This window comes from Theropithecus gelada, chromosome 2 (genome assembly GCF_003255815.1).
Source record: "Theropithecus gelada isolate Dixy chromosome 2, Tgel_1.0, whole genome shotgun sequence".
NCBI lineage: Eukaryota > Metazoa > Chordata > Mammalia > Primates > Cercopithecidae > Theropithecus > Theropithecus gelada.
This window is the reverse complement of record NC_037669.1, coordinates 179,870,271-179,897,017: the sequence shown is the minus strand read 5'-3', so window position 1 is coordinate 179,897,017 and position 26,747 is coordinate 179,870,271. Positions and strand designations below refer to the sequence as shown.

Here is a 26,747-nt window from a genome sequence, read left to right as displayed (position 1 = left end):
TTTATGACTAACTAGAGCTTTGACTCCTCAGGATGTTTTAAGCTGTTTACTGCAGGTATCACTTGCTGTCTCCTATGAGGGGGTTTACATGTGCTTTTACTTCATCACTAACATCTGAAAGCAACCTAATAGAAATTAAAACTTAAAGTCAAATCACTATTAAAATTTATAATCTGAGTTTTAGGTCAGTATTCAATTCACAGAAGACTTTTTTTTTTTTCCCCAAAAAGGGAATAGTTCCCTCCAAGAGACTATCTTTTGTTATAATGCAAGGTAACTGCAGTTGTAAATCAGATGTCACAACACCACACATCTGCTTAAGCAACAGTAATTGTCAGTTTAATATAAGATAGTAGTATGCAATTGCTATTGAGATTGAATTAGTCCAGTTTAATGAACGGAAGCATTGGGCCTTCACAGAGTTACTTAATAACCAGGTACTTTACTGAGATATTTTTAGCAGTAGCATATATTTAGATCCATATTAAGAGCTGGATTCATCAGCTGTTTGTATTAAAGCTGACTGCATTGTCAAATAGCGTTTATTAAATATTCAGGCATCCAAAAATTGACATTAATAACAATAAGAGCTAACATTTATTTAATACTTACATGCCAGGTACTCTAAGAACAACAACCCCATAAGGTAAGAACTATTACTATTCCCATTTTACAGATGGGCAAATTAAGGCCCAGAGAGTTAAGTAAGTAAGGTCACACAACTAATAAATGAGAAGAGTTGAAGTCTGAACCCAGAAAGTCTGATTCCAACAGTAATATGGACAATAACAATGTGGAAAAATATATGCAAGGATAATCCAACTCACTAATAGATAATGGCTGCAACAGATTAAGTACTTCCATTGTTAACAAAAATTATGTAACTGACTCCCCAGGAAGGATAATATTAAAAGCTGTTTGTTGGGCTATGTGAGAGCAAAGGTAGAGAAAAAACTTCAGTAGCCTTAATTCATGAGCAAGAGCTGGATTTAAAAAAGCAAAATTGTAAAAACTAGTTCAGTAACAAACTAAAAATGGGTAGTAGAGAAGGAATCTGTGAATAATATATATTCTTAAAACTATCAATAAAATCAGATGAAAAGAAAACACAGATTTTTCTGAGTGGATTCAAAGTGATAACAGAGAGATGAAAAGCAGCATATTATTCCAGATTATGCTTGTTAATGGTTCCAAAGGGGAAGGTGAAGCTTCGGTTGATGGGATCAGTATTGGAAGCTAGTTGAGAATTAAAGATGGTGGTAACAGAAGCAGTCAAAAGTGGCAGAAGAGAAAATGATCTGGACTGAAAGCAATTAAGTCTGTCATAAAGTCCAAGAATTCACATGTATTGAGGAAGTAAGACTGAAGGTGAATAGGAATTCAACAAGATTAGGAACAACAGACTACACTGTCACAAAGAAATCTACAATATGAAATAAACACATAAGCCAAGGGTAGACAATGAAGACATAATTTAACTGAGCAGAAAATAATAAAGACTTAAGCTTCATGAGGTGGGGGCTTTGTTATACCCAATGTTGTGGAATTAACTATTGATGCAGACGGAGGCTCAGGTAATCTGGTTCAAACCCTTCTTCAAAATTTTTCTTAGAAAGGGTAGCTAGGAAAAGGGAAAGCCACACAGAGAATGGAAAGTCTGAAAGTAAAATGATAGAAATGATTTAAAGGCCAGCAAAAAACTCTTAAAATACACGGTTGCTAGAGTTAATTTTGAGACTCATGAGTTGGAGAAGATCTGTAGTGGCAATATTTTAAATTCCCCTTACAGACTCTGAAATAAGAATATAAGTGGGAATGTAAGTCTATGAAGAGACGTTCACATTTGCTCTCAAGTGGCAATTCTTTCTGAAAAGTGATCTATGTATGAGCTTTATGGCATGATTCAAAAGCTGTAAGTAGTGATGACAACCTCCAGAATTCCTAACAGCTGAGTCCATCACGGATCTTTAAAAGAACTGAAGTTTCCAAGACTGCAGTTTAGAAATCACACTACATAGAAAGTGATATAATTCCTTTTTATTTTTTTGGTATCAACAGACAGAAACTGTTCCATGGCTGAGTAGAGTACAAAAGCCAACCCTACCAGAAGGAAAAAAACCATTCAGTTAGTAGCCTTGAGTCATAGCAGAAGTATGCATGAGAAGGGTGGAGTTTAATCACACCCTAGTGTTCAGTGGCCAACAGAGGCCTGCCTGAAGCTGCTTAGGATTCCCCAGGGTAAGAACACCATATTGAGATTACAGCTTGATGCCCGTTCTAGAGAAATGTTCAGACCCAGACTGGAAGCACTACATAATCCTAGGGGGTCACCATCTACACTGCAGTCTATGTGGATGGCATCTGTGCAGTTGTATAGTGACAGCCTGCCCACCCTGACACAGTTGTATTGCTTCTAACAACTTACAGTGCTTGAGCAAAGCCTTTTGGGTTTATATGGGAAACATACATTTCTTTCTTGTCACCACTTTCTTAAACTTATCAAAAATGCCAAAGAACATTCTCTCTTATCCAAATATTTGTTTTATTGGAATAAAATACAATTGATATTTTTCATACAATCCTGTCTCAGTTTTTCTATCAACTGAGAAGGGGCTCATGACAACAGTGTCAAACAACACCTGATGACTAATGAAACACCCTTTGAAGTCCCTGAAATGTGATCACTACCACAAAGAAGCCAAGTTTTTACCGCATTTCTAACTCAAGGAAAAATGTCTAATAACCTGATGACAGTAAAGGTGAGTAATCTGTGGCATCTAAAAGTGGTTCTGTCGTGAACTTGGGAAGAGATGAAAATAATTATTCCCAATATTTAAACAAAACTCATATTCATTCCCCAAATGTTAAAGTGAGATTTAGTACAGCCACGGAATGGAGTCATCTGGTCAATCTCTTATTGTATGTCAGCATTTCCCCCAAATTTTCTGTGGAATATTAAAAGGATTCCATTGTCAGTAAGTTTGAAATGGCACAATTACCTAACTTGTATCATCGCCATGCACGTTAGCCTATTAAGGCCCTGTGAAGTCCTATAGGTTTTGTTAACCCTATAGGACTACAGTTTGTTTCCTACAGTTATTTGATCACAAAACCTGGTTTCTGATGCTGTTGTTTTGTGAAGTATCAGTGATAAGAGAAACAGAGTTAGGGAAATGACTCTCAAGGATTACCGTGTATACACCTATTAATTCCTTGTAAAGAATTAAAATATAACAACATCTAAAACGAAAATGAGTTTTTTTGTTTTTGTTGTTTTTTTGTTTTTGTTTTTGTTTTTGTTTTTTTGAGACACAGTCTCACTCTGTCACTCAGGCTAGAGTGCAGTGGCACAGTCTAGGCTCACTGCAACATCCACCTCCTAGCTTCAAACGATTCTCCTGCCTCAGCCTCCCAATTCTTGTGCCTCAGCCTCCCCAGCAGCTGGGATTACAGGCGTGCACCACCATGCCTGGCTAATTGTTTTGTATGTTTAGTAGAGACAGGGTTTCGCCACATTGGCCAGGCTGGTCTTCAATTCCTGGCCTCAAGTGATCTGCCTACCTCAGCCTCCTAAAGTGCTGGGATTACAGACATGAGCTACCACTCCTGGCCTTAAAATAAGATTTCTTTTGATGATTGCATAATACTAAAGAAAACTGAAGTACCTCCAGGCCAACAAATGTTGGTTGATAGCTTTACTTGGTAAAAACCACCACCAGAATAACATTTACTGTATATTTAGTGATGCCAGAAATAAAAGACAAAAAGCCTATTTTATACTACTGTCACTTATACTTCTCATATGAATAAAAACATATCAATACTTGGGGTTGACAGTATTTTAAGTGATCACTAAGAACATATCATAACTGTGCTTATTTTTTGTATTTAAAACTCATTTGTCTGAAAACATCAAAAACTTTATGACTTCAGGAGCTCACAACCTTGCAATAATCTCTCCTCATATTACTGACTTCATCACGATTATCTACTGAAACCAAAACAATGGCACCTACTGAAGATTATTACAATACTTACCACATTACAAAAAGAATCCAGACCAATGCTATGTACATACTTAGTACATTCTGGATTAGACCAAGTAAAATTTAACAACAAGCTGAACAGCATTCTATAAAACAAAAACAAAAAGTCAGTTAGGCTAATTCTGTCTGTTTTTCTATGCTATGGACTCACAGTGAGAAAGAAGATAGGCTTGGAACTTGATGACTAAATCAGATCTAAACTCTTCATCCAGAATTTATCTACACTTACCTTAACAGAAGTTCTTTGGGTAACTTTTTGTTAATAAGGCCTTCATCATTGTTTGAGAAAACCTGGAAAGAAAAAAAAGGAAATTGTGAAAATGTTCTTCAATCGATGTGGAAAAAAGTTATTTGTTTTTATACTAGTAGATCAGAACAGCCCCAACTGTTGTCCTACAAATAGGGTGTTACTAATTTCATGCAGCCACCATATTCTAATATTGAGTAATATAAAACATTTTATGCCCTATCACTGTTTCATAAAAATGGCAACACATGGCCATTAGATACTACACTGTATTGGAGGTTTCAGCCAAAGCAATTAGACAAAAGATAAAAAAGATGTCCAGACTGGAAAGGAAGAAGTAAAACAACCTCTATTTGCAGATTACATGATCTTGCACATAGAAAATTCTAAAAACGCACAAAAATCAATTAGAACTAATCAAGGAGTTCAGCAAGTCTGCAGGATACAACATATATACGATATAGTTATATACATATAAACTGTATTTCCACATAGTAGCAATGAACATCCTGAAAATAAATTTCAGAAAATAATCCTATTTACAACAGCATCAAAATGAACAAAATACTTACGAATAAACTTAACAAACGAAGAATAAGGCTTCCATATTGAAAACTCACACATTGTTGAGAAAAATTAAAGAAGGCTTAAATAAATCAAAAGACATTCATGTTCATGAACTGAAAGACTTATTAGTGTTATTTTAGCAATGCTTCTGAAACTAATCCATAGATTTAATGCAATCTTTCTCAAAATTACAACTGACTTTTTTACAGAAATTGAAAGGCTGATCAAAAAATTCATATGAAATGCAAGGGACCCAGAATAACTAAAATAATCTTGAAAAAGAAAAACAAAAGTTGAAGGATGCAAACTTCCAGATTTTGAAATTTACTACAAAGCTACAGCAATTAAAACAATGTGTTCACTGGCATAAGGGTAGACATACAGATCAATGGAACAGAACAGAGAATCTAAAATAAAATTATAAAATTGGCTAAAATAAAGAGAATCAAGAAATAAACTCTTAAATTTATGAGCAGTGATTTAAATTGAGAAAGAATAGTCTTTTCAAGAAATGGTACCAGTACAACCAGATATATACAAGCATAACAATGAATTTGGACCCCCACCTCACTTCATCTAAAAAAATTAATTCAAAATGGCTCAGAGACTTAAATAAATATAAGAGCTAAAATTATAACCCTTAGAAGAAAACATAAGCATAAATCTTGGTGGCCTTGGATTATGCAATGGTTTCTTAGACATGACACTGAAAGCATAAACATCCAAAAAAAATTGATAAACTGGACTTCAACAAAATAAAAGACCTGGCTGGGTGCAGCAGGTCACGCCTGTAATCCCAACACTTGGGGAGGCCAAGGCAGGCAGATAGCTTGAGGTTGGGAGTTTGAGACCAGCCTGGCCAACATGGTGAAACCCCATCTCTACTAAAAGTACAAAAATTAGCAGGGCATGGTGGCGCGTGCCTGTAGTCCCAGTTACTCAGGAGGCTGAAGTGGGAGAATAGCTTGAACCTGGGAGGCGGAGGCTGCAGTGGGCCAAGATCGCGCCACTGCACTCCAGCCTGGGTGACAGAGCAAGACCCTGTCTCAGAAACACAAACAAACAAACAACAGACCTTTGTACTTCAAAGGGCACCATCAAGAAAGTGTAGGAAAAAACCCCACAAGATTGGAGCAAATATCTGCAAATCACAGATCTGACCAGGCACTTGTATGCAAACTACATAAAGAACTTCTGAAACTCAGTAATAAAAGACAACCCAATTTTAAAATGGGCAAAAGATTTGAATAGATATTTCTGCAAAGAAGATATGCAAATGGCCAATACATACATGAAAAGATGTTCAACGTAAGGGTAAGTCAAGGGTAAGTCAAAACACAGTGAGATACATCATACCCATAGGATGGCTAAAATGAAAAAGATAGTAATAAGTAATGGTGAACACATGGAGAAACTGGAAATCTCATACACTGCTGGTGGGAATATAAAATGGTATAGCCACTTTGGAAAACAATCTGGCAGTTCCTCAAAGGTTAAAGAGTTACCATATGACCCGGCAACTCCACTTGTAAGTCAATACTAAAGAGAAATGAAAATGTATGTCCATACAAAAACTTGTCCATGAATGTTCATAGCAGCACTATTTTTAATAGCTAAATAGTGAAAACGATTAAAAAATGTCTATCAGCTGATGAAGGGATAAACAAAATGTGGTATTCCAAAACATGGAATACTAGTCAGCAATAAAAAGGAATTAAGTAATGATATGTGTTACAACAGGAATGAGTCTTGAAAACATGCTACTGAAAGCAGACAAAAAAGGGTACATATTGTATGTTTCCATTTACATTAAATGTCCAGATAAGGCAAATCCATGGAGACAGAAAAAAGACTAGTACTTGCCTAGAGCTGGAAAGTGACTGCTAATGTATATGAGGTTTCTTTTGAAGGTATGAAAAAAATTCTTGAATTAGACAGTTGTAATAGTCACATAACTTGGTGAATATACTAAATCCCACTGAATTGTACTTTTTAAGTGAGGAAAATTTATAGCATATGATGAATATCTCAATTTTTAAAACCTGGATTAAAAAAACAATCCATCAAAACAAACTGCCGAAGTGGAAATAGTGGCATAAATAGTACCCTACATTTATTTTCAAAGTAGTGTCAATGATGAATCTTTGTGTTGGATATATGAGACTAATATTTAGTAAGTGCCTACTGTGTTGCAAGTTCCAGTAAGCACTATATTAGATTAAATAGCTAAATTATCTAATATATTTCTAGTTCCTTGAGGTGCAAAGTTACTGACTGGTTGGTTTTTTTTTGGAAACAGGGTCTCACTCTATCAGTCAGACTGGAGTGCAGTGGCATGATCACAGCTCAATGTAGCCTCAACCTCCCTCACTCAAGCAATCCTCCCACCTCAGCTTCCCAAGTAGCTGGGACTACAGGTACATGCCACCACACCCAGCTAATTTTTAAAATGATTTTTTGTAGAGACAGGGTCTCCCTATGTTGCCCGGGCTGGTCTCAAACTCCTGGGCTCAAGTGATCCTTCTGCCTTGGTCTCCAAAAGTGCTGGGATTATAGGTGTGAGCCACTGTGCCTGGCCTTTCTTCTTTTGTAATGTAAGCACTTACATTTATAAAGTTCCCTCTAAGTACTGCTTTCATTGCATCCCATATGATATATTTTCATTTCTATTCATCTCAAAGTATTTTAAAATAGCCATTATTTCTTTCACCTATTAATAATGTGGTTAATTTGGGGTCAGGCACAGTGGCTTATGCCTGTAACTCAAGCACTTTGGGAAGCCAAGGCAGGAGGATCACTTAAGGCCAGGAGTTCAAGGCTAGCCTGGGCAACATAGTGAGACCCAACTCTACAAAAAAATTTAAAAATCAGCAAGGCATGGTGGCATGCCCTATAATCCCTATAATCCAAGAGGCTAAGCCATGAGATTGAGCCTGCAGTGAGCTATGATTGCGCTACTGCACTCCAGGCTAGGCAACAGAGCGAGACTCCGTCTCAAAAAAAAAAAAAGTGTTTTTACATGATTGTGAATTTTCCAGGTTTCCTTCTATTGTTGATTTCTAGCTTCATTCCACTGTTATCAAAGAAGACACTTTGTATTATTTCAATCTTTTGACATTTATTGGAACTTTTTTTTTGTCAAATGTTTTACTGAGTGTGGACATCTGGAGTACTGTAAAACATGCATTATCCGTAGATTCAAAAAGGAGTAAGCCGCATTGTCCTCACTGTCAAATGTGTCAGGCTTGGCATACACGATGGAGATTAATGAAGTATCATGAGAGTAATATGGTTCCCGAAAAGCTTCTACAATTTGGAGTAGGGTCTTAATCATGTGAAAAGCAAAGCTGTTCACATTTAGTGAATTTGCATTTCATTGGTGGAGAGGTACACAGTATTTTAATTTTAAAACAAATAAAAATAATTTGTTGAAGATTCCCATCTTCCCAACTTTAATTGTTCCATCAGTTTTCAGAAATTTTAATTTTAAAAAAATCAGATGCCTTTTGGAAGTTGTATGTTTATCTGAGCAATAACTAAATTTTATTTCTTCTTCGGTTGTTGAGGTGTGTTAAATTTGAAGAAGACCATATCTCCATCTTCAACAATATAATTTCTGCCCTGTTGTCTGTACTTTCCAGCAGCCTTGACTTCCTCATCTTCAAGCTGATTTCCTCATCTTCAGGCTGAAGCTCTTCATGTGTTATTTCTATATTTCGAATAGGATCTACACTTCCTTCAACATGCGTGATATCATCATCTTCAAAAGCATGTGTTAGATGAAAGATGCCATCACAGGCACGAATATGAGATAAAAAAGCATTCTCCAGGCCCTGCCCATTGTGAGCTCCTTTCACAAGACCAGCAATAACCACTACATTTAGAAAGGCAGAAATTTTGCTCACTGGTTTGTGGTATTGGCAAAGAAAGTCAAACCTTTCATCTGGCACAGGTACTCTGCTCTCATTAGGATCAATAGTGCAGAATGGGAAGTTTTCTGCTGAAGCCTGACTACTGGTTAATACACTGAAGAAAGTAGATTTCCCAACATTTGGCAATCCAACAATACCAATTTTCAGTGAGGTTCCAAATCTTCCAATGATTGGGGGTGGTTTAATTCTGTCACCTCCCTTTTTAGGGGGCATCGTGCTCGGCCTGGGTGATGACATAGGGTCCCAGCAGCAGTAAGAGAAAGGTCCTGCCGGCAGCCGGAGGTGGGGAAGAAGCTATTGGAACTTGTTTTGTGGTCTTACGTATGTCTATCCTGAAGAATGTTCCAGGTACACTTGAGAAGAATGTTGACTCTGGTGTGGTTGGGTTAAGTGTTCTACATAAATCTGTCAGGTTTCATTGACTTATAGTGTTGTTCAAGACTTCTGTTTCCTTATTCTGCTGTCTAAATGTTCTTTTATTGAAAGTATGGTATTGAAGTCTCCAACTGATGTTGGGGTTGGTGGTGAATGACATGAAAACCTTCACATATCTCAACAGTCAGAACAATGGGCTTATTTTCTGTTATTACAAAGACTAGTGAATCAAAGTTGTGAGATTTCACCTCAACATAGGAAAAAAAACTTGCTAGCAATTACAATAGCCCATACTAGAATGTCTTGCTGTTGAAGCAGTGATCTCCCATCTTCAATGCTCCTGCAGAGTCCACAGAACCAGGATTGTCAGAGAAAGGAATCCCTTCCTCAATGGGAAATGAGACTAGGAAACCTCTAAGGATCAAATCTAATTTCCCAAAAGAGTCTTATAATCCAAGAGCTTCCACTTACACCTTTGTAAACCTTGGGCACGTCATTTAACTTTTCTATGCCATAGTTTCCTCTTCCTCAAAATGGGGATATGAATGGAACCTGCCACTTTTCTATGCCATAGTTTCCTCTTCAGCAAAATCGGGATAGTAATTGAAGCTGCCACAAGGGCTGTTGTGAATGAAATGAGTTTATAAACGTAAAGTGCCTAGGATAGTCTTGGCATATACTAAGTGCTTAACAAATGGTAGCTATGATGACAGCTGTGCAGTCTCCAATTACTATTATAAAACCATTTCTCAGCTAGGTACAGTGGCTCACACCTGTAATCCCAGCACTTTGGAGGGCCAAGGTGGGAGGACTGCTTGAGGCCAGGAGTTCAAGACCAGCCTGGCCAACACAGACAGACCTCCATCTCTAAAAACAGAAAAAAGAAGAAAAAATTCTCCCTTTATTTTTGTCAGTTTGCTGCATATATTTGTGGCTCTGTTGTTTAGTGCATATGTGCTTATAATCATTATGGTTCCTGTAGGAATTAACCTTTTATGAACATATAATCACCTTTGTCTCATGTAACAATTTTTATTATAACTTAGTCTATTTTGCCTGATATTAGTATAGCCAACCCAGCTCACTTTTAACCTGTCTTTTGATCTAACAAGGATCTCTTGCAGACAACATAAAATTGGATCATGCGGGAAGTTTTTTGCTCGTTTTTGTTTTTATCCATTCAGCCAGTGTCTACATTTTAGTTAGTAAATTTAATCCCTTTGTACTTAGAGTAATTACTGATAAGGAGGGACTTACGTCTGCCATTTTGCTATTTTTTAAATTCTGTAGTGATGTGTACTGCTTCATAAATGCCAAGTATCAAGTTGGTTGATAGTGGTGTTCAAATCTTTACTGACTTTTTTTTTCTCCACAAGTTCTGCCAATTAGTGATAGAGGTGTTATATTCAGCTATGATTGTGGTTTTGCCTCTTTTTCTCTTTGGTTTTATCAATTTTTGTTTCACATATTTTGAAGCTTGTTGTGAGGTACATACAAGTTTTTTTTGTTTTGTTTTGTTTGTTTGTTTTTTTGAGACAGAGGCTTGCTCTGTCACCCAAGCTGGAGTGCAGTGGCATGATCTTGGCTCACTGCAACCTCTGCCTCCCAGGCTCAATGATCCTCCCACCTCAGCCTCCCAAGAAGCTGGGATTACAGGTGTGCATCACCATGTCCAGTTAATTCTTGCATTTTTAGTAGAGATGGGGTTTCACCATGTATGCCAGGCTGGTCTTGATCTCCTGAGCTCAAGTGATCCACCTCCCTCAGCCTTCCAAAGTGCTGAGATTACAAGCATGAGCCACTGTGCTCGGCCTGTTATGTATTTTTAATAAATTGATTCATTATGATAAATGATCCTTTTTTCTAGAAATGATCCTTGTTTTAAAGTCTACTTTGTTAATATAGCAACATCAACTTTCTTATGCTTTTTGCATGGTACATCTTTTTCACCCTTTTTCAATCTGTGTTTTATATTTACAGTGATTCATAAAGACAGCACATAGTTGGACCATGCTATTTTATCCAGCCTGACAATTGCTACCTTTTAATTGGAGATGATGGTCTTTACATTTAATGTAATTATTGATATGATTTTTAAGTCTGCCATCTTTATATTTATTTTCCATTTGCCTCTCTTCTTTGTTCCTCTATTCTGCTTTCCTGACTTTTTCGTAATGTGATATTTATTACTTCCTTCACTGATCTTATAGCTATACCTCTCTGTATTTTTTTCAATGTTTGCTTTAGTGATTGCAGAGTGCATCTTTAACTTACCAAAGTCTAACTTCATTTGACCTCCCCGGCTTGTTGTGCACTTACTGTTGGATAGCTTACTTCTACTACTACTATATACCAAATAACATGTTATTATTTCTGCCTTAAATAGTCCATATTTTTTAAATAAATGTATGTATTAAAGCAAGATATTTTAAAAGGTCCCTTATATTAATCCATATATTTACCCTTCCTGGTGTAATGCATTCCTTCAGATCTGAACTTCCTTTATTATAACTTCCCTTCAACTTAAAGAACTTCTTTTAACACTGCTTGTAATATAGGTCTGATGTAGACAAATTGTTTTTGCTTCCTTCAAAAATATCTGTATTTCTCCTTCACTTTTGAATATTTAATTCCAGGTTAGCAGATTTGCTTAAAAAATAAAATACAGCACTTTAAAAAAGTTAGTCCAGGCCAGGCACAGTAGATCACACCTATAATTCCAATATTTTGGGAGGTGAGGCAGGAGGATCACTTAGCTCAGGAGTTTAAGACCAGCCTGGGTAACACAGTAAGACACTGTCTCTACAGAAAATTTAAAAAGTAGTTGGGCATGGTGGCATGCACCTGTAGTCCCCGCTATTCAGGAGGCTAAGGTGGGAGAATTTCTTGAGCCCAGGACATTAAGGCTATAGTGAGCTATGTTCACACCACTGCACTCCAGTCTGAGCAACAGAGTGAGACCCTGTCTCAAAAAAAAAATTTCATTTTCCTCTGACCTGCATTGTTTCTGACAAGGTGTCAATTATTCATATTACTGTTCACCTTTATGTAATTTTTTCTTTTCTACCTCCTTTTAAATTTCCTTTATAAAAATTTTTGATTTTCAGAAAGTCAACTCTGATATACCTCAATTTAGACTTCTGTCCCTGCTCTTCCTCCTCTCCTTCTTGAACTTTAGTTGCATGTATGCTAGACAATTTTGTATTGTCCCACAGATCTTGAATGCTGATTTTTATTGATCCGTCCCTAAGTTTACTGGTGCTTTCTTCTGCTGTGTGCAGTCTGCTATTAAGCCTATCAAATGAATTCTTCATTTCTAATATATTTTTCATTTCTAGCATTTCCACTTGGAGAAATAGTTTACAATTTTCTGCTGAAATTTTCTCTGTTTATCCATGTTGTTCAACGTCTGGGCCATCACTGAGACTGTTTCTGTTGCCTCTTTCTTCCCATGACCATGGATCACATTTTCTTGTTTCTTTCTCTATCTCATAATTTATTTCATGCCAGATACTGTGTATAAAAGAACATTAATTTATCTCCATAAAGGGAAGTTCCTTCTTCAATTAAGTTGCTGGGAAACTGGGAGTGACAGCTCAATCCTTTCAATCCATAGTTGAGCTGGGTTTGAGATTGTAGTGTTAGTTCATGATTGGCTTATAATAATTTCAGTGCGAAATCAGAACTTTACCTTCAGGAGAAGCTAAAATCTGAGCAATGTCGAAGCTTCATACATCTCTGAGCTTCGTAACCTATGCTAGCTTTCCGAACTGTGAGATATCTTCCCTCCTCTCTGCCCTCCCCTCACATTCCAGCTTTCAGCTAGGGTGTTGTCCTTGGTCTCCAGCAGCACCTTCTGTTTTCTGTGCCTTGAGGCGATCTCTTTTTGCTCTGTTACCCTGACTATGCCTTCTCAAAGGCTGACTTGTCCTCAGTAAAAGCCTAGATAGTCATAAAGAGATTTCTTAGCTGTCTTGCCATGCCCCCAGCCTGTTGCAGGCCCAGCCTTAGACTTCATAAAGCCTCTGGTGCACTACAGGGATTTCTATTAACTCTCCTGCCCTGCCCCTAGCCTTCAGCAAAATCCACCCACCTCAGCAGGATCCTCCTTAGCTCTCTTTCCCTTGCCCCTGCATCTGAACTCCTATTCCAGTGTACTAATTGAAAGCCCATGGGGGAAAAGTTGGCAGGTAGGTGTAGTCCTGCACTGTAGCTGGAACTCCTCAGGATTCCAGATTGTCACTCCAGCCTACATGCAGTCAGTAACAGTTGACTTCTCTTTATATGGCAAATTCTTCCTCTTGCTGTTCCACCATAGATGAAAAGTATCTATGTATCTCTCTCTCTTTTTTTTTTTTTCCTCTTGAGAGGAAGGGCTCACTACTTTCCAGATTTTTGTTTCTTTAGTTTTTTTGTGTCAACTCTGATAGGTTTTTTTAAAATTCTGATTTTGTACCTTCTCTGACTTTTCTTACTACCAGAGTGGGAGCAATAATGTCAACTGCTGCAACTTTCAACATTGTAACAAGAAATGGAAGTCTTTATTATCCTTTTTGATAGAAGAAAAACAGACTTGGAGAAAATAAATGACTTGACCAAGGTTCAGAGCTAAGAAACAGAAAAGCTACAATTTGAACATGACTACAACTCCAGGGCTCTTTATGCTGCACAACAAGTAGTATAGGCTGTTTGACTCTGGGAAAGTCATTTAACCTCTCAGTATTTAGTATTTCTAGCTGGTAAAAGGAAACAATTGTACTAGATAAACTCAAAGTCTCTTCCAACTCTAACACTCCGAGAGTCATTGAAGTCGAATTTCTGCTTTCTTCATCCCTACCCCAAATTTGCTCCTTCCATGGTCTTCATCTCAGCAAATGGCAGGTCCTTCTTCCTCTTGCTCAGGCTCAAATCATCAAAATCATTTATATTCCATAACCAATCCATCAGCTAATCCTACAGATGACTGCAACAATAATGCCATAGTCACCCTGCTTTGTCCCTTCTCCCCTAATTTTACTCCAGAATGACTCTCTTATAAAATATAAGTCATATATGCCACTCCTCTACTTAAACCCCACCAATCCCTTCCCCTTCCATCAACGTGAAAATCCTTTACACTGGTTAAAAGTCCTGTGTGATTTGACTCCCTTAACTACTTTGATCTTACTTCCTACCACGCTCCCCTCTCTTACTACACTCCAGCCTCACTGGTTTTCTTTCTGTTCATCCAACACAACAGGCATGTTCTTGCCTCAGCACCTTTGACTAGTGACACAGTCTTTCTTCAGGCATTCCCATGGCATATCCTCTGCTCAAATGTCACTTTATCAGAGAGGCCTTCCCTTCTATTCTACATTAAAAGCAACACCTCCCTTCTCTCATTCACTTTCCAACCCTGCCCTAGAATTCTTTCTGTCCTACCCAGCTTTATTTTTCTCTGAAGTACTTTTCACCACCTTATCTGTTTATTATCTGTCTCACTGCCACTAGAATATAAGTTCCATGAGAGGAGAGCCAACCTCTGTTCGTGCGCTGCTGGATATCCACTGACTAGAACAGTCACTAGCACACAGTAGCACAAAATAAATATGTATTGGACAGAAACCCAAAGAACAAAAAAATCAACGGAAAGACACAGTTGTAGAGGCAGCACTGAGAACTGGGAAATCTGAGTTTGAACTTTGATTCTGACTCCATTAAAAACTTCCAAATAAATGCCCTGTTCTGTTTCCTTAGACTTCCCTGCTCCATCCCTGTCTCTCTCATGGCCACCCTAGAGCTGGAAGAGGCAGTAGCTGATATAGACACTACACAGGGTAGCAGTGAGATTCAAAGTGAAGTAGGAAAAACAGCAGTAAAAGTGTAGCCAACCCACAGCTGTCCATATCTGAGCTTTGATTGTCTGAACTGGGGTGGGGGGGAGAAAAAAAAAAAACCTAAATCCTTCAGGATGTCATTAGACAACATGACAACAGTTTGCCATAAAATTTAAAAGAGCCTGCTGATTCAGCTAAGACATTAAGACTCTTAATCTTGGTGTAATTAGTACATTTGTGCCAGGCACTGGGCACAATCTTTAGGTTGGCAAGAAGCCATAATGTAATGGTTAAGAGCCCAGGCTTTGGAAACAGACTGGTTAAGTTCAAATCCTGGCTCTGCCACTCACTAACTATATGACCTTGGGCAAATTGCCTGCTCAGTTTAGCCCTATTAAATGGGAATAATGTCAAACTCAGGCTGGGTGCAGTGGCTCACACCTATAATCCCAGGACCTTAGTAGGATGAGGTGGGAGGATTGCTTGAACCCAAGAGTTCAAAGCTACAGTGAGCCGAGCCACTGCACTCCAGCCTGGGTGACAGAGCGAGGCCTTGTCCCCAAATAAAAAATAAATAAATAAAATAAAATAACAAATGTCAATTTCTTAGGGACATTGGAAGAATTGAGTAAGATAAATGTGATCAGCCCAGAACTGGATACAGAGAATGGGCTCTATAAAAGAAAGCTATTATTACAATTACTAAAAATTACTCCCTGCCCCACAACAGTGGAGACAAAAGGGAGATCAATATTGTCAAGAGAAGAAAAATTAATAGGGAAATCTCTACTTTTCTTGATCTATTAACATAGATCTCATCATATAAATTCTCTTACCTATGTCATATAATGACAAAAAGACCAAAACTGTCTGTAAACCTTGAGTTTAAAAAAAAATCACTTTAGGTTGGGAGGTTCCAAGAGGGCCGAATAGGAACAGCTCCAGTCTACAGCTCCCAGCGTGAGTGATGCAGAAGACAGGTGATTTCTGCATTTCCAACTGAGGTACTGGTTTCATCTCACTGGGGCTTGTCGGACAGTGGGTGCAGCCCACGGAGCAGGGTGGGGCATCACCTCACCCAGGAAGCACAGGGGGTTGGAGAATTCCCTTTCCTAGCCAAGGGGAGCCATGACAGATGGTACCTGGAAAATCGGGACACTCCCATGCTAATACTGAGCTTCTCCAACAGTCTTAGCAAATGGCACACCCGGATATTATATCCCACGCCTGGCTTGGAGGGTCCCACGCCCACAGAGCCTCGCTCACTGCTAGCACAACAGTCTGAGATCGAACTGCAAGGCAGCAGTGAAGCTGGGGGAGGGGCATCTGCCATTGCTGAGGCTTGAGTAGGTAAACAAAGCAGCCAGGAAGCTCGAACTGGGTGGAACCCACTGCAGATCAAGGAGGCCGGCCTGCCTCTGTAGACTCCACCTCTGGGGGCAGGGCATAGCTGAACAAAAGTCAGCAGAAACTTCTGCAGACTTAAATGTCCCTGTCTGACAGCTTTGAAGACAGCAGTGGTTCTCCCAGCACAGTGTTTGACATCTGAGAACAAACAGACTGCCTCCTCAAGTGGGTCCCTGACCCCCGAGTAGCCTAACTGGGAGACACCTCCCAGTAGGGGCCGACTGACACCTCATACAGCCAGGTGCCCATCTGAGACGAAGCTTCCAGAGGAAGGATTAGGCAGCAACATTTGCCATTCTGCAATATTTGCTGTTCTGCAGCCTCCGCTGGTGCTGCCCAGGCAAACAGGTCTGGAGTGGACCCCCAGCAAACTCCAACAGACCTGCAGCTGAGTGAGGGTCCTCACTGTTAGAAGAAAAACTAACAAACAGAAAGGACAACCACACCAAAACCCCATCTGTACATCACCACCATCAAAGACCAAAGGTAGATAAAACCACAAAGATGGGGAGAAACCAGAGCAGAAAAGCTGAAAATTCTAAAAATCAGAGTGCCTCTTCTCCTCCAAAGGAACTCAGCTCCTTGCCAGCAATGGAACAAAGCTAGATGGAGAATGACTTTGAGGCAAGAAGTCTTCAGACAATTGGTAATAACAAACTTCTCTGAGCTAAAGGAGGATGTTCGAGCCCATCGCAAAGAAACTAAAAACCTTGAAAAAAGATTAGACGAATGGCTAACTAGAATAAACAGTGTAGAAAAGACCTTAATTGACCTGATGGATCTGAAAACCACGGCACAAGAACTACAGGACAAATGCACAAGCTTCAGTAGCTGATTTGATCAAGTGGAAGAAAGGGTATCAGTGATTGAAGATCAAATTAATGAAATGAAGCAAGAAGTTTAGAGAAAAAAGAGTAAAAGGAAATGAACAAAGCCTCCAAGAAATACGGGATTATGTGAAAAGACCAAATCTACATCTGATTGGTGTACCTGAAAGTGACAGGGAGAATGGAACCAAGTTTGAAAACACTCTTCAGGATATTATCCAGGAGAACTTCCCCAACCTAGCGAGGCAGGCCAACATTCAAATTCAGGAAATACAGAGAACGCCAAAAAGATACTCCTCGAGAAGAGCAACTCCAAGACACATAATTGTCAGATTCACCAAAGTTGAAATGAAGGAAAAAATGCCAGAGAGAAAGGTCAGGTTACCCACAAAGGGAACCCCATCAAACTAACAGTGGATCTCTCTGCAGAAACTCTACAAGCCAGAAGATAGTGGGGGCCAATATTCAACATTCTTAAAGAAAAGAATTTTCAACCCAGAATTTCATATCCTGCCAAACTAAGCTTCATAAGTGAAGGAGAAACAAAATCCTTTACAGACGAGCAAATGCTGAGAGATTTTGTCACCACCAGGCCTGCCTTAGAAGAGCTCCTGAAGGAAGTACTAAACATGGAAAGGAAAAACTGGTACCAGCCACTGCAAAAAACATGCCAAATTGTAAAGACCATTGATGCTAGGAAGAAACTGCATTAACTAACGAGCAAAATAACCAGCTAACATCATAATGACACATCAAATTCACATATAACAATATTAACTTTAAATGTAAATGGGCTAAATGCTCCAATTAAAAGACACAGACTGGCAAATTGGATAAAGAGTCAAGACCCATCAGTGTGCTGTATTCAGGAGACCCATCTCACATGAAGAGACACACATAGGCTCAAAATAAAGGGATGGAGGAAAGCAGGTGTTGCAATCCTCTCTCTGATAAAACAGACTTTAAAGCAACAAAGATCAAAAGAGACAAAGAAGGTCATTACATAATGGTAAAGGGAACAATTCAACAAGAAGAGCTAACTATCGTAAATATATATGCACCCAATGCAGGAGCACCCAGATTCATAAAGCAAGTCCTTAGAGACCTACAAAGAGACTTTAACACCTCACTGTAAACATGAGACAGATCAACAAGACAGAACATTAACAAGGATATCCAGGAATTGAACTCAGCTCTGCACCAAGTGGACCTAATAGACATCTACAGAACTCTCCACCCCAAGTCAACAGAATATACATTCTTCTCAGCAGCACATTGCACTTATTCCAAAATTGACCACACAGTTCGAAGCACTCCTCAGCAAATGTAGGGAGACCCCCTGAAACTATTGCTGTGGAATAAAAGATGAAATGCTCCTGATTATTGTAAATACAAAATTGCATGCAGGATTGTGTAAAGACAATGCCAGGTTGGACTGCCAGAATGAGCCAACAGTGTGTGACGTGCTTCCTCCTGCAGAGAGCCTATGAATGGATGTGCAGTCAGGTAGGTTTCACATCACCAAGATTCCTATCCCAGAAAAGCAGATGTTCATAGCTCTGGGAATGGAATGCGACCCTTGTGGAGAGCCTATAAATGGACGCATGGGGGGGACACCTGTCCATGTGGATAAGATAGGGCTATAAACACCCTCATCTTGCCACAGCTCTTCTAGGCCTCTTTAGGGTTAAGGCATACTCCCTTCTGAGAATTTCTGGTCTAACCAGTTGTCTAGCTTCACGTCCTGTTACTATGGATTGTTTGTAACCAGCTTTTGCTGCAACGGTTACTGCTGATTAATATCTTGCTAATCATAGGTTATGGAACTACTGTGTTTCTGTTTTAAGGCTCTGTTAGAAATTACTGATGCACACAATATATTATAAATTCTTATCTCTGTATACTGTACTTCTGCATACAGATGTTATGTTAAAGAATTACTTCATCACCATGTGACCATCTCACCTCATAATCAAATTATCCTAAATCCCTCACTAACCTACCCCTGCCCTCAATAAACTTAATAATAAATGCTGGTATGTCCAGTGCATTGTTGGCACCACAGGACCAGAAGGTGGTGAACCCCCTGGACCCAGCTTTCACTATCTTGCGTGTGTGTATTATTTCTTGACCTGCTGATCCACCTGGGAACAAAGAGAGAGAGACCCGTTGCATTGTGGGCTGCTGGCCAGATCCCACAATAAGCAAATGTAAAAGAAGAGAAATTCTAACAAACTGTCTCTGAGACCACAGAGCAATCAAACTAGAACTCAGGATTAAGAAACTCACTCAAAACTTCTCAACTACCTGGAAATTTAACAACCTGCTCCTGAATGACTACTGGGTATACAACAAAATGAAGGCAGAAATAAAGATGTTCCTTGAAACCAATGAGAACAAAGACACAACATACCAGAATCTCTGGAACACATTTAAAGCAGTGTGTAGAGGGAAATTTATAGCACTAAATGCCCACAAGAGAAAGCACGAAAGATCTAAAATTGACACCCTAACATCACAATTAAAGGAACTAGAGAAGCAAGAGCAAACACATTCAAAAGCTAGCAGAAGGCAAGAAATAACTAAGATCAGAGCAGAACTAAAGGAGAAAGAGACACAAAAAACCCTTCAAAAAATCAATAAATCCAGGAGGTTTTTGAAAAGATCAACAAAATTGATAGACTGCTAGCAAGACTAATAAAGAAGAATCAAATAGACGCAATAAAAAATAATAAAGGGGATATCACCACTGATCCCACAGAAATACAAACTACCATCAGAGAATACTATAAACACCTCTACGCAAATAAACTAGAAAATCTAGAAGAAATGGATAAATTCCTGGACACATACACCCTCCCAAGACTAAACCAGAAAGAAATTGAAGCCCTGAATAAACCAATAACGGGCTCTGAAATTGAGGCAATAATTAACAGCCTACCAACCAAAAAAAGTCCTGGACCAGACAGATTCACAGCCGAATTCTACCAGAAGTACAAAGATGAGCTGGCACCACTCCTGAAACTATTCCAATCAATAGAAAAAGAGAGAATCCTCCCTAACTCATTTTATGAGGCCAGCATCATCCTGATACCAAAGCTTGGCAGAGACACTACAAAAAAAGAGAATTTAAACCAATATCCCTGATGAACATTGATGCAAACATTCTCAATAAAATACTGGCAAACCGAATCCAGGAGCACAGCAAAAAGCTTATCCACCACGATCAAGTTGGCTTCATCCCTTCATCCCTGGGAACATGCTGGTTCAACATATGCAAATCAATAAATGTAATCCATCATATAAACAGAACCAATGACAAAAACCACATGATTACCTCAAAAGATGCAGGAAAAGGCCTTCGACAAAATTCAACAGCCCTTCTTGCTAAAAACTCTCAATAAACTAAGTATTGATGGGATGTATCTCAAAATAACAAGAGCAACTTATGACAAACCCACAGCCAATATCATACTGAATGGGCAAAAGCTGGAAGCATTCCCTTTGAAAAATGGCACAAGACAGGGATGCCCTCTCTCATCACTCTATACAACATACTGTTGGAAGTTCTGGCCAGGCAATCAGGCAGGAGAAAGAAATAAAGGGTATTCAATTAGTAAAAGAGGCAGTCAAATTGTCCCTGTTTGCAGATGACATGATTGTATATTTAGAAAACCCCATCGTCTCAGCCCAAGAGCTCCTTAAGCTGATAAGCAACTTCAGCAAAGTCTCAGGATACAAAATCAATGTGCAAAAATCACAAGCATTCCTACACACCAACAACAGACAAACAGAGAGCCAAATCATGAGTGAACTCCCATTCACAACTGCTTCAAAGAAAATAAAATACCTAGGAATCCAACTTACAAGGGACGTGAAGGACCTCTTCAAGGAGAACTACAAACAACTGCTCAACGAAATAAAAGAGGACAAAAACAAATGGAAGAACATTCCATGTTCATGGATAGGAAGAATCAATGTTGTGAAAATGGCCATACTGCCCAAGGTAATTTATAGATTCAGTGCCATCCCCATCAAGCTACCAATGACTTTCTTCACAGAACTGGAAAAAAAAAACTACTTTAAAGTCCATAGGGAACCAAAAAAGAGCCCCCATTGCCAGGGCAATCCTAAGCCAAAAGAACAAAGCTGGAGGCATCACGCTACCTGACTTCAAACTATACTACAAGGCTACAGTAACCAACCAAAACAGCATGGTACTGGTACCAAAACAGAGATGTAGACCAAAGGAACAGAACAGAGTCCTCAGAAATAATACCACACATTTACAACCATCTGATCTTTGACAAACCTGACAAAAACAAGAAATGGGGAAAGGATTCCCTATTTAATAAATGGTGCTGGGAAAATTGGCTAGCCATATGCAGAAAGCTGAAACTGGATCCCTTCCTTACACCTTATACAAAAATTAATTCAAGATGGATTAAAGACTTCAATGTTAGACCTAAAGCCATAAAAACCCTAGAAGAAAACCTAAGCAATACCATTCCAGGACATAGGCATGGGCAAGGACTTCATGACTAAAACACCAAAAGCAATGGCAACAAAAGCCAAATTTGACAAATGGGATCTAATTAAACTAAAGAGCTTCTGCACAGCAAAAGAAACCACCATCACAGTGAACAGGCAACCTAAAGAACGGGAGAAAATTTTTACAATCTACCCATCTGACAAAGGGCTAATATCCAGAATCTACAAAGAACTTAAACAAATTTACAAGACAAAAATCAAATAATCCCATCAAAAAGTGGGCAAAGGATATGAACACTTCTCAAAAGAAGACATGTATGCAGCCAACAGACACATGAAAAAATGCTCGTCACTGGCCATCAGAGAAATGCAAATCAAAACCACAATGAGAAACCATCTCACACCAGTTAGAATGGCAATCATTAAAAAGTCAGGAAACAACAGATGCTGGAGAGGATGTGGAGAAACAGGAACACTTACTGTTATACTGTTGGTGGGACTGTAAACTAGTTCAACCATTGTGGAAGACAGTGTGGCGATTCCTCAAGGATCTAGAACTAGAAATACCATTTGACCCAGCCATCCCATTACTGGGTATATAACCAAAGGATTATACATTATGCTGCTATAAAGACACATGCACACGTATGTTTATTGCGGCACTATTCACAATAGCAAAGACTTGGAATCAACCCAAATGTCCATCAGTGACAGACTGGATTAAGAAAATGTGGCACATATACACCATGGAATACTATGCAGCCATAAAAAAGGATGAGTTCGTGTCCTTTGTAGGGACATGGATGCAGCTGGAAACCATCATTCTCAGCAAACTAACGCAAGAACAGAAAACCAAACACCGCATGTTCTCACTCATAGGTGGGAACTGAACAATGAGAACACTTGGACACAGGGTGGGGTACATCACACACCAGGGCCTGTCATGGGGTGAAGGGATGGGGGAGGGATAGCATTAGGAGATATACCTAACGTAAATGACAAGTTAACGGGTACAGCACACCAACATGGCACATGTATACATATGTAACAAACCTGCCCGTTGTGCACATGTACCCTAGAACTTAAAGTATAATAAAAATAAAATTAAATGAAAAAATTTTTAAAAGTCACTTTAATGTGCAAAACTATTTTTGCAGTGTTTCCCTCCATCTTCTGCTTCCCAATACCTGTGACGTCTTGACCACAAATACAGAAAGAGAAGTGTCAACATAGGAAAGTCCAAATGAACAAATTAAACTGGAAAATTATATGATAAAATATTATTTATTTCCAAAAAATAAATCTGCTTTACATGATAAAGTGTTAAACAGTAACAAAAACTTGACAAGTCATATATATCGCAACAGATTTTGTTCCATATGAATTAAAATTTAAACAATTATTAAATGCCCTTTTTTCTTTTTTTGGATACAGGGCCTTGCTCTGTTGCCCAGGCTGGAGTGCAACGGTGTGAACACAACTCAGCACAGCCTTGATCTCCTGGACTCAAGGGATCCTTCCACCTCAGCCACCCAAATAGCTGGGACCACAGGCGTGCACCGCCATGCCTGGCTAATTTTTCAAATTTTTAGTAGAGATGGGTCTCACCATGTTGCCCAGGCTGGTCTTGAACTCCAGCACTCAAGCAATCCTCCACCTCAGCCTCCCAAAGTGCTGGGATTACAGGTGTGAGCCACTGAGCCCAGCCTTGAAGTCTTTTCATAATGACTGTAGAATATGAAACTAAAATCTAAAAATTAGGAAAATCTCAGAGAATACATTTTTAAAAAACACTGTTACATCCTCCACATCCAAAAGGCTTTATGTAAAACACTTGTCTTTGTGATTCACACAAAAAGCGGATGCCAATTCCTTAACTGAACTGATGTGACAGGAGAAACTCAATGCTAGTATAGCTGTGAGTAAGAACGCTGATCTAATTCATATCTTTATTAATTCCTTCTCATTTCAACTTTGTGAAAGATGGAAAAGAAAGAGGGGAGAGAAGGGTAGGCATGCCTACCCTGTTCTGTAATGTCTAACCCAGTGCTAGAAACAACAAAACACAAGTCATTTATAAGTGTTCAAAAACCTTAAAGTCCTAATAAGAAAGAAAACTAATTTCCTAAAATATATATGAGGAAACATATAAAGATACACTATACATTACAGTACAATCCATAAACAGGTTGAGAGAAACTGCCGGGTTTTAAACGTGGCTCAATTTATCAGTGGGGTGACCTAGGCAAGTTACTTTACCTATCTGTGCCTCAATTTCCTCATCTCTAAAATACAATAAAGGTATCTTCATCACAAGGTTGTTGTGACTATTTAAGACTCTTAGAAAAATTTCTACTGCCTCTATAGTAATAATGATGTACATATGTACACAATGTTAGCTGTCATTATTACAGAGTAGAAATAAATGGCTTAATTGAAGAAATTTTCATTGAGAAATAGTCCCAAAATTAATGTGCCAAGTCATTTATATCAATGGCTGAAGTTTTATATTTAGATTCAAGCAGTTAAGGAAGTGCAATGTGATTTAGAACACAGTTCTGGGGGCCAGGCGTGGTGGCTCACGCCTGTAATTCCAGCACTTTGGGAGGTCAAAGCGGGAGGATCACAAGGTCAAGAAATCGAGACCATCCTGGCAAACATGGTGAAACCCCATCTCTACTAAAAATACAAAAATTAGCTGGGCGTGGTGGCACACGCCTCTTGTCCCAGCTACTCAGGAGGCTGAGGCAGGAGAATTGCCTGAACCCGGGAGGCAGAGGTTGAAGGGAGCTGAGATCGCACCACTGCACTCCAGCCTGGAGACAGAACGAGACTCCGTCTCAAAGAAAAAAAGAATACAGTTTTGGGGATGACATATACATGCAGCCGCTTCATCCCTCTCCCTCCTGCACCAACCATTCCCCACTTCCATGGAAGCCCAGGCACCTTATCAATTAAGTTCCTATGAGTTAAATTCTTAATGCTTAAAGACATACAAAAAGCAAAGCATTATAAGTTCAGCAAAGCAACCACTAATACAAAACTACAGTAAATGCTTTTATTTTAAAGTAAAACTCTAAAATTCACAATAGCGAATGAAGGTGGGCTGTGGGTCAGAATGAAAGAAGTGGAAGAAGTAAAAATAAAGGAAAATGGATGACAGGAGGAATATGAGACTTCAGAGAGCTGTGAAAATTTAATTCCTGGATATTCCTTCTCCTTGCTACAATTGTTACAGTTTTCTCACGTATAACATGTAACAGTAAATTACTGCAATATTTGAAACACTTATATCTTTGTAAAATTCGCTTTCTGAAACTCTTGCCAGCTCCATTAATTTGTCACTTAAAAAGCAATTCGCAATTTAAAAAAGAAACATATACAAAATAAAGGCATTACATGGTACTGTGATTTGTGGGTGATATTCTTCTCCTGCCAGCAATAATGCCACACACTTGGAAGTTGCTTTTCCAGAGTCAGTGAGAGACACCATCCACCTCCTACCACCACCCCTCTCCTTGGTTATTAAGAAAAAAAACTGAGCCAGCCAGGATTCCTAATGATAGTTTTTTCTCCACGAGGCCAGCTGGCACTTGGGGAGCACCCTGCATTCTCAGCTCATCAGCACTTCCACTAAACTCCTGCAGATAAGAAGAAAATCTCCACTTAATCACCCATGGTTAAAACAAAAACCTATTTCTAAAAACTAGCTATTTCCCTATTACCTACACCTACCCCCATACCTCCTCAAGTATTCTATACCAAGGGTGTGTCCCCAAGCAAGGAGTCTAGCTCCTCTCTTTTCTTACACCCCATGAAGGCCTCTGGAGAACCATACCTTCGGTTGGCAATTCTCTGAACTTGTCTATTCAAGCCAGCACCTCCGACGAGTGAAACCGAGTCACGTTTTTAAAACGAGCTTAAAGGGGGACAGGTGTTATGCCCACGCCGTCTGAAGTTAACTAATAAAGGTAATGATTTAAGACGTTTACAATGTACTAATTATGAATTAATTAAATCCCTCAGTGAGGGTGCGGCACTCAGGAAAAAACCCTCCAGCTTAATGCCCCCTATTTTTTAAAAAGGAGGGGAGGGAGCTCTAAAATCAAAAATGTTAATTTCCACGTGCTAAAAAACCTATCAGAATGATGATTTTGAAAGGAAGATCTATGTCGTATATTAGTTATATATAATTGCATATAAACAAAACTGGAGGCACATAGACTGCTTTGGTGTAAATGTAAATACATATGATATTCATATGTATGATTTTTTGTTTAACCACACCCTCCTTGGGTGGCTTCCCAGGCTCTCTCGGGCCAAACAGCGTCACGTCGTCCGGCGGCCCACTGGGTGGGGGTCCGGGCTGTCACCCAGACTCCAGCGGCAGGGAACGCTGCATCGCGGTCGCCCCCCGGCAGGCAGGCGCTCTGAATCCCCCAGGTTATCCCTCCCCGGGCCCGCCCAGCCCTGCCCTGCCCAGCAGCCTCGCAGGCCGCGGCCCGGCCTCTCCACGACCCCAGCGCCGCCCGCCCGACCCTAGCGGGCGGCGGCTTGGGGACCCAGCCCGGTAGGGGTAGGGCGGGGCGGCTGGGCAGACGCGGGTCCCAGACTCACCATGGCCGAAGAGCCGCGAGCGAGCCCACAGCTCGAAGTCACACGGCGCCGGCGACGCCCGTTGTCCTGGTGACGCCAGCCAGGCGCCCCGCCCCGTCCCCAAGGTGGGCTCGGAGGCGGCCATTGGTGGCCGGCGAGCACGTGACCCGCAGGGGCGGTGCCCTTTGGACCGCCCACCCCTCGCCCCCGGCCCTGGAACGGGGCCTCTTCGCCTCTCCCACTTTGTATCTGGTCCATCCTCTCAGCCTGATCACCTTGATGACCCTCACCTGACAGATTACCCAGCCGCAGACTGCCCAGCTGAAAGAGACCATGGATTTTTTTTTTAATTTAAAAAAACGTTATACAGGTAATGCATGATTATTGAAAACATTTTAAATTACCAATAACAAGAATTTAAAAGGATAAAACCACACTCATCC

At 39.6% G+C, this 26,747-nt stretch overlaps 1 protein-coding gene across 7 annotated transcripts in view; it reads right to left on the bottom strand.

Moving 5' to 3' along the window:
- The window catches only part of FBXL2 (F-box and leucine rich repeat protein 2), a 146,542-nt gene extending 120,117 nt beyond the window's left edge, over positions 1–26,425 (bottom strand). For 6 of the 7 annotated variants that reach the window (XR_003118042.1, XR_003118041.1, XR_003118043.1 and 3 more), the window contains exons 1-2: positions 26,326–26,419; positions 4,276–4,337 (exon numbers count right to left, since the gene is read on the bottom strand). Coding sequence is in view for 4 of the 7 variants with exons in the window: in XM_025374924.1 (XP_025230709.1) it covers positions 4,276–4,337; positions 26,326–26,328 (65 nt within the window). In the remaining 3 variants the exon portion in view is untranslated. Of the gene's footprint in view, positions 1–4,038; positions 4,133–4,275; positions 4,338–26,325 lie in introns of all 7 variants that reach the window. The other variant, XM_025374927.1, reaches the window with a different exon arrangement.
- Between the last annotated feature and the right edge of the window lie 322 nt (positions 26,426–26,747).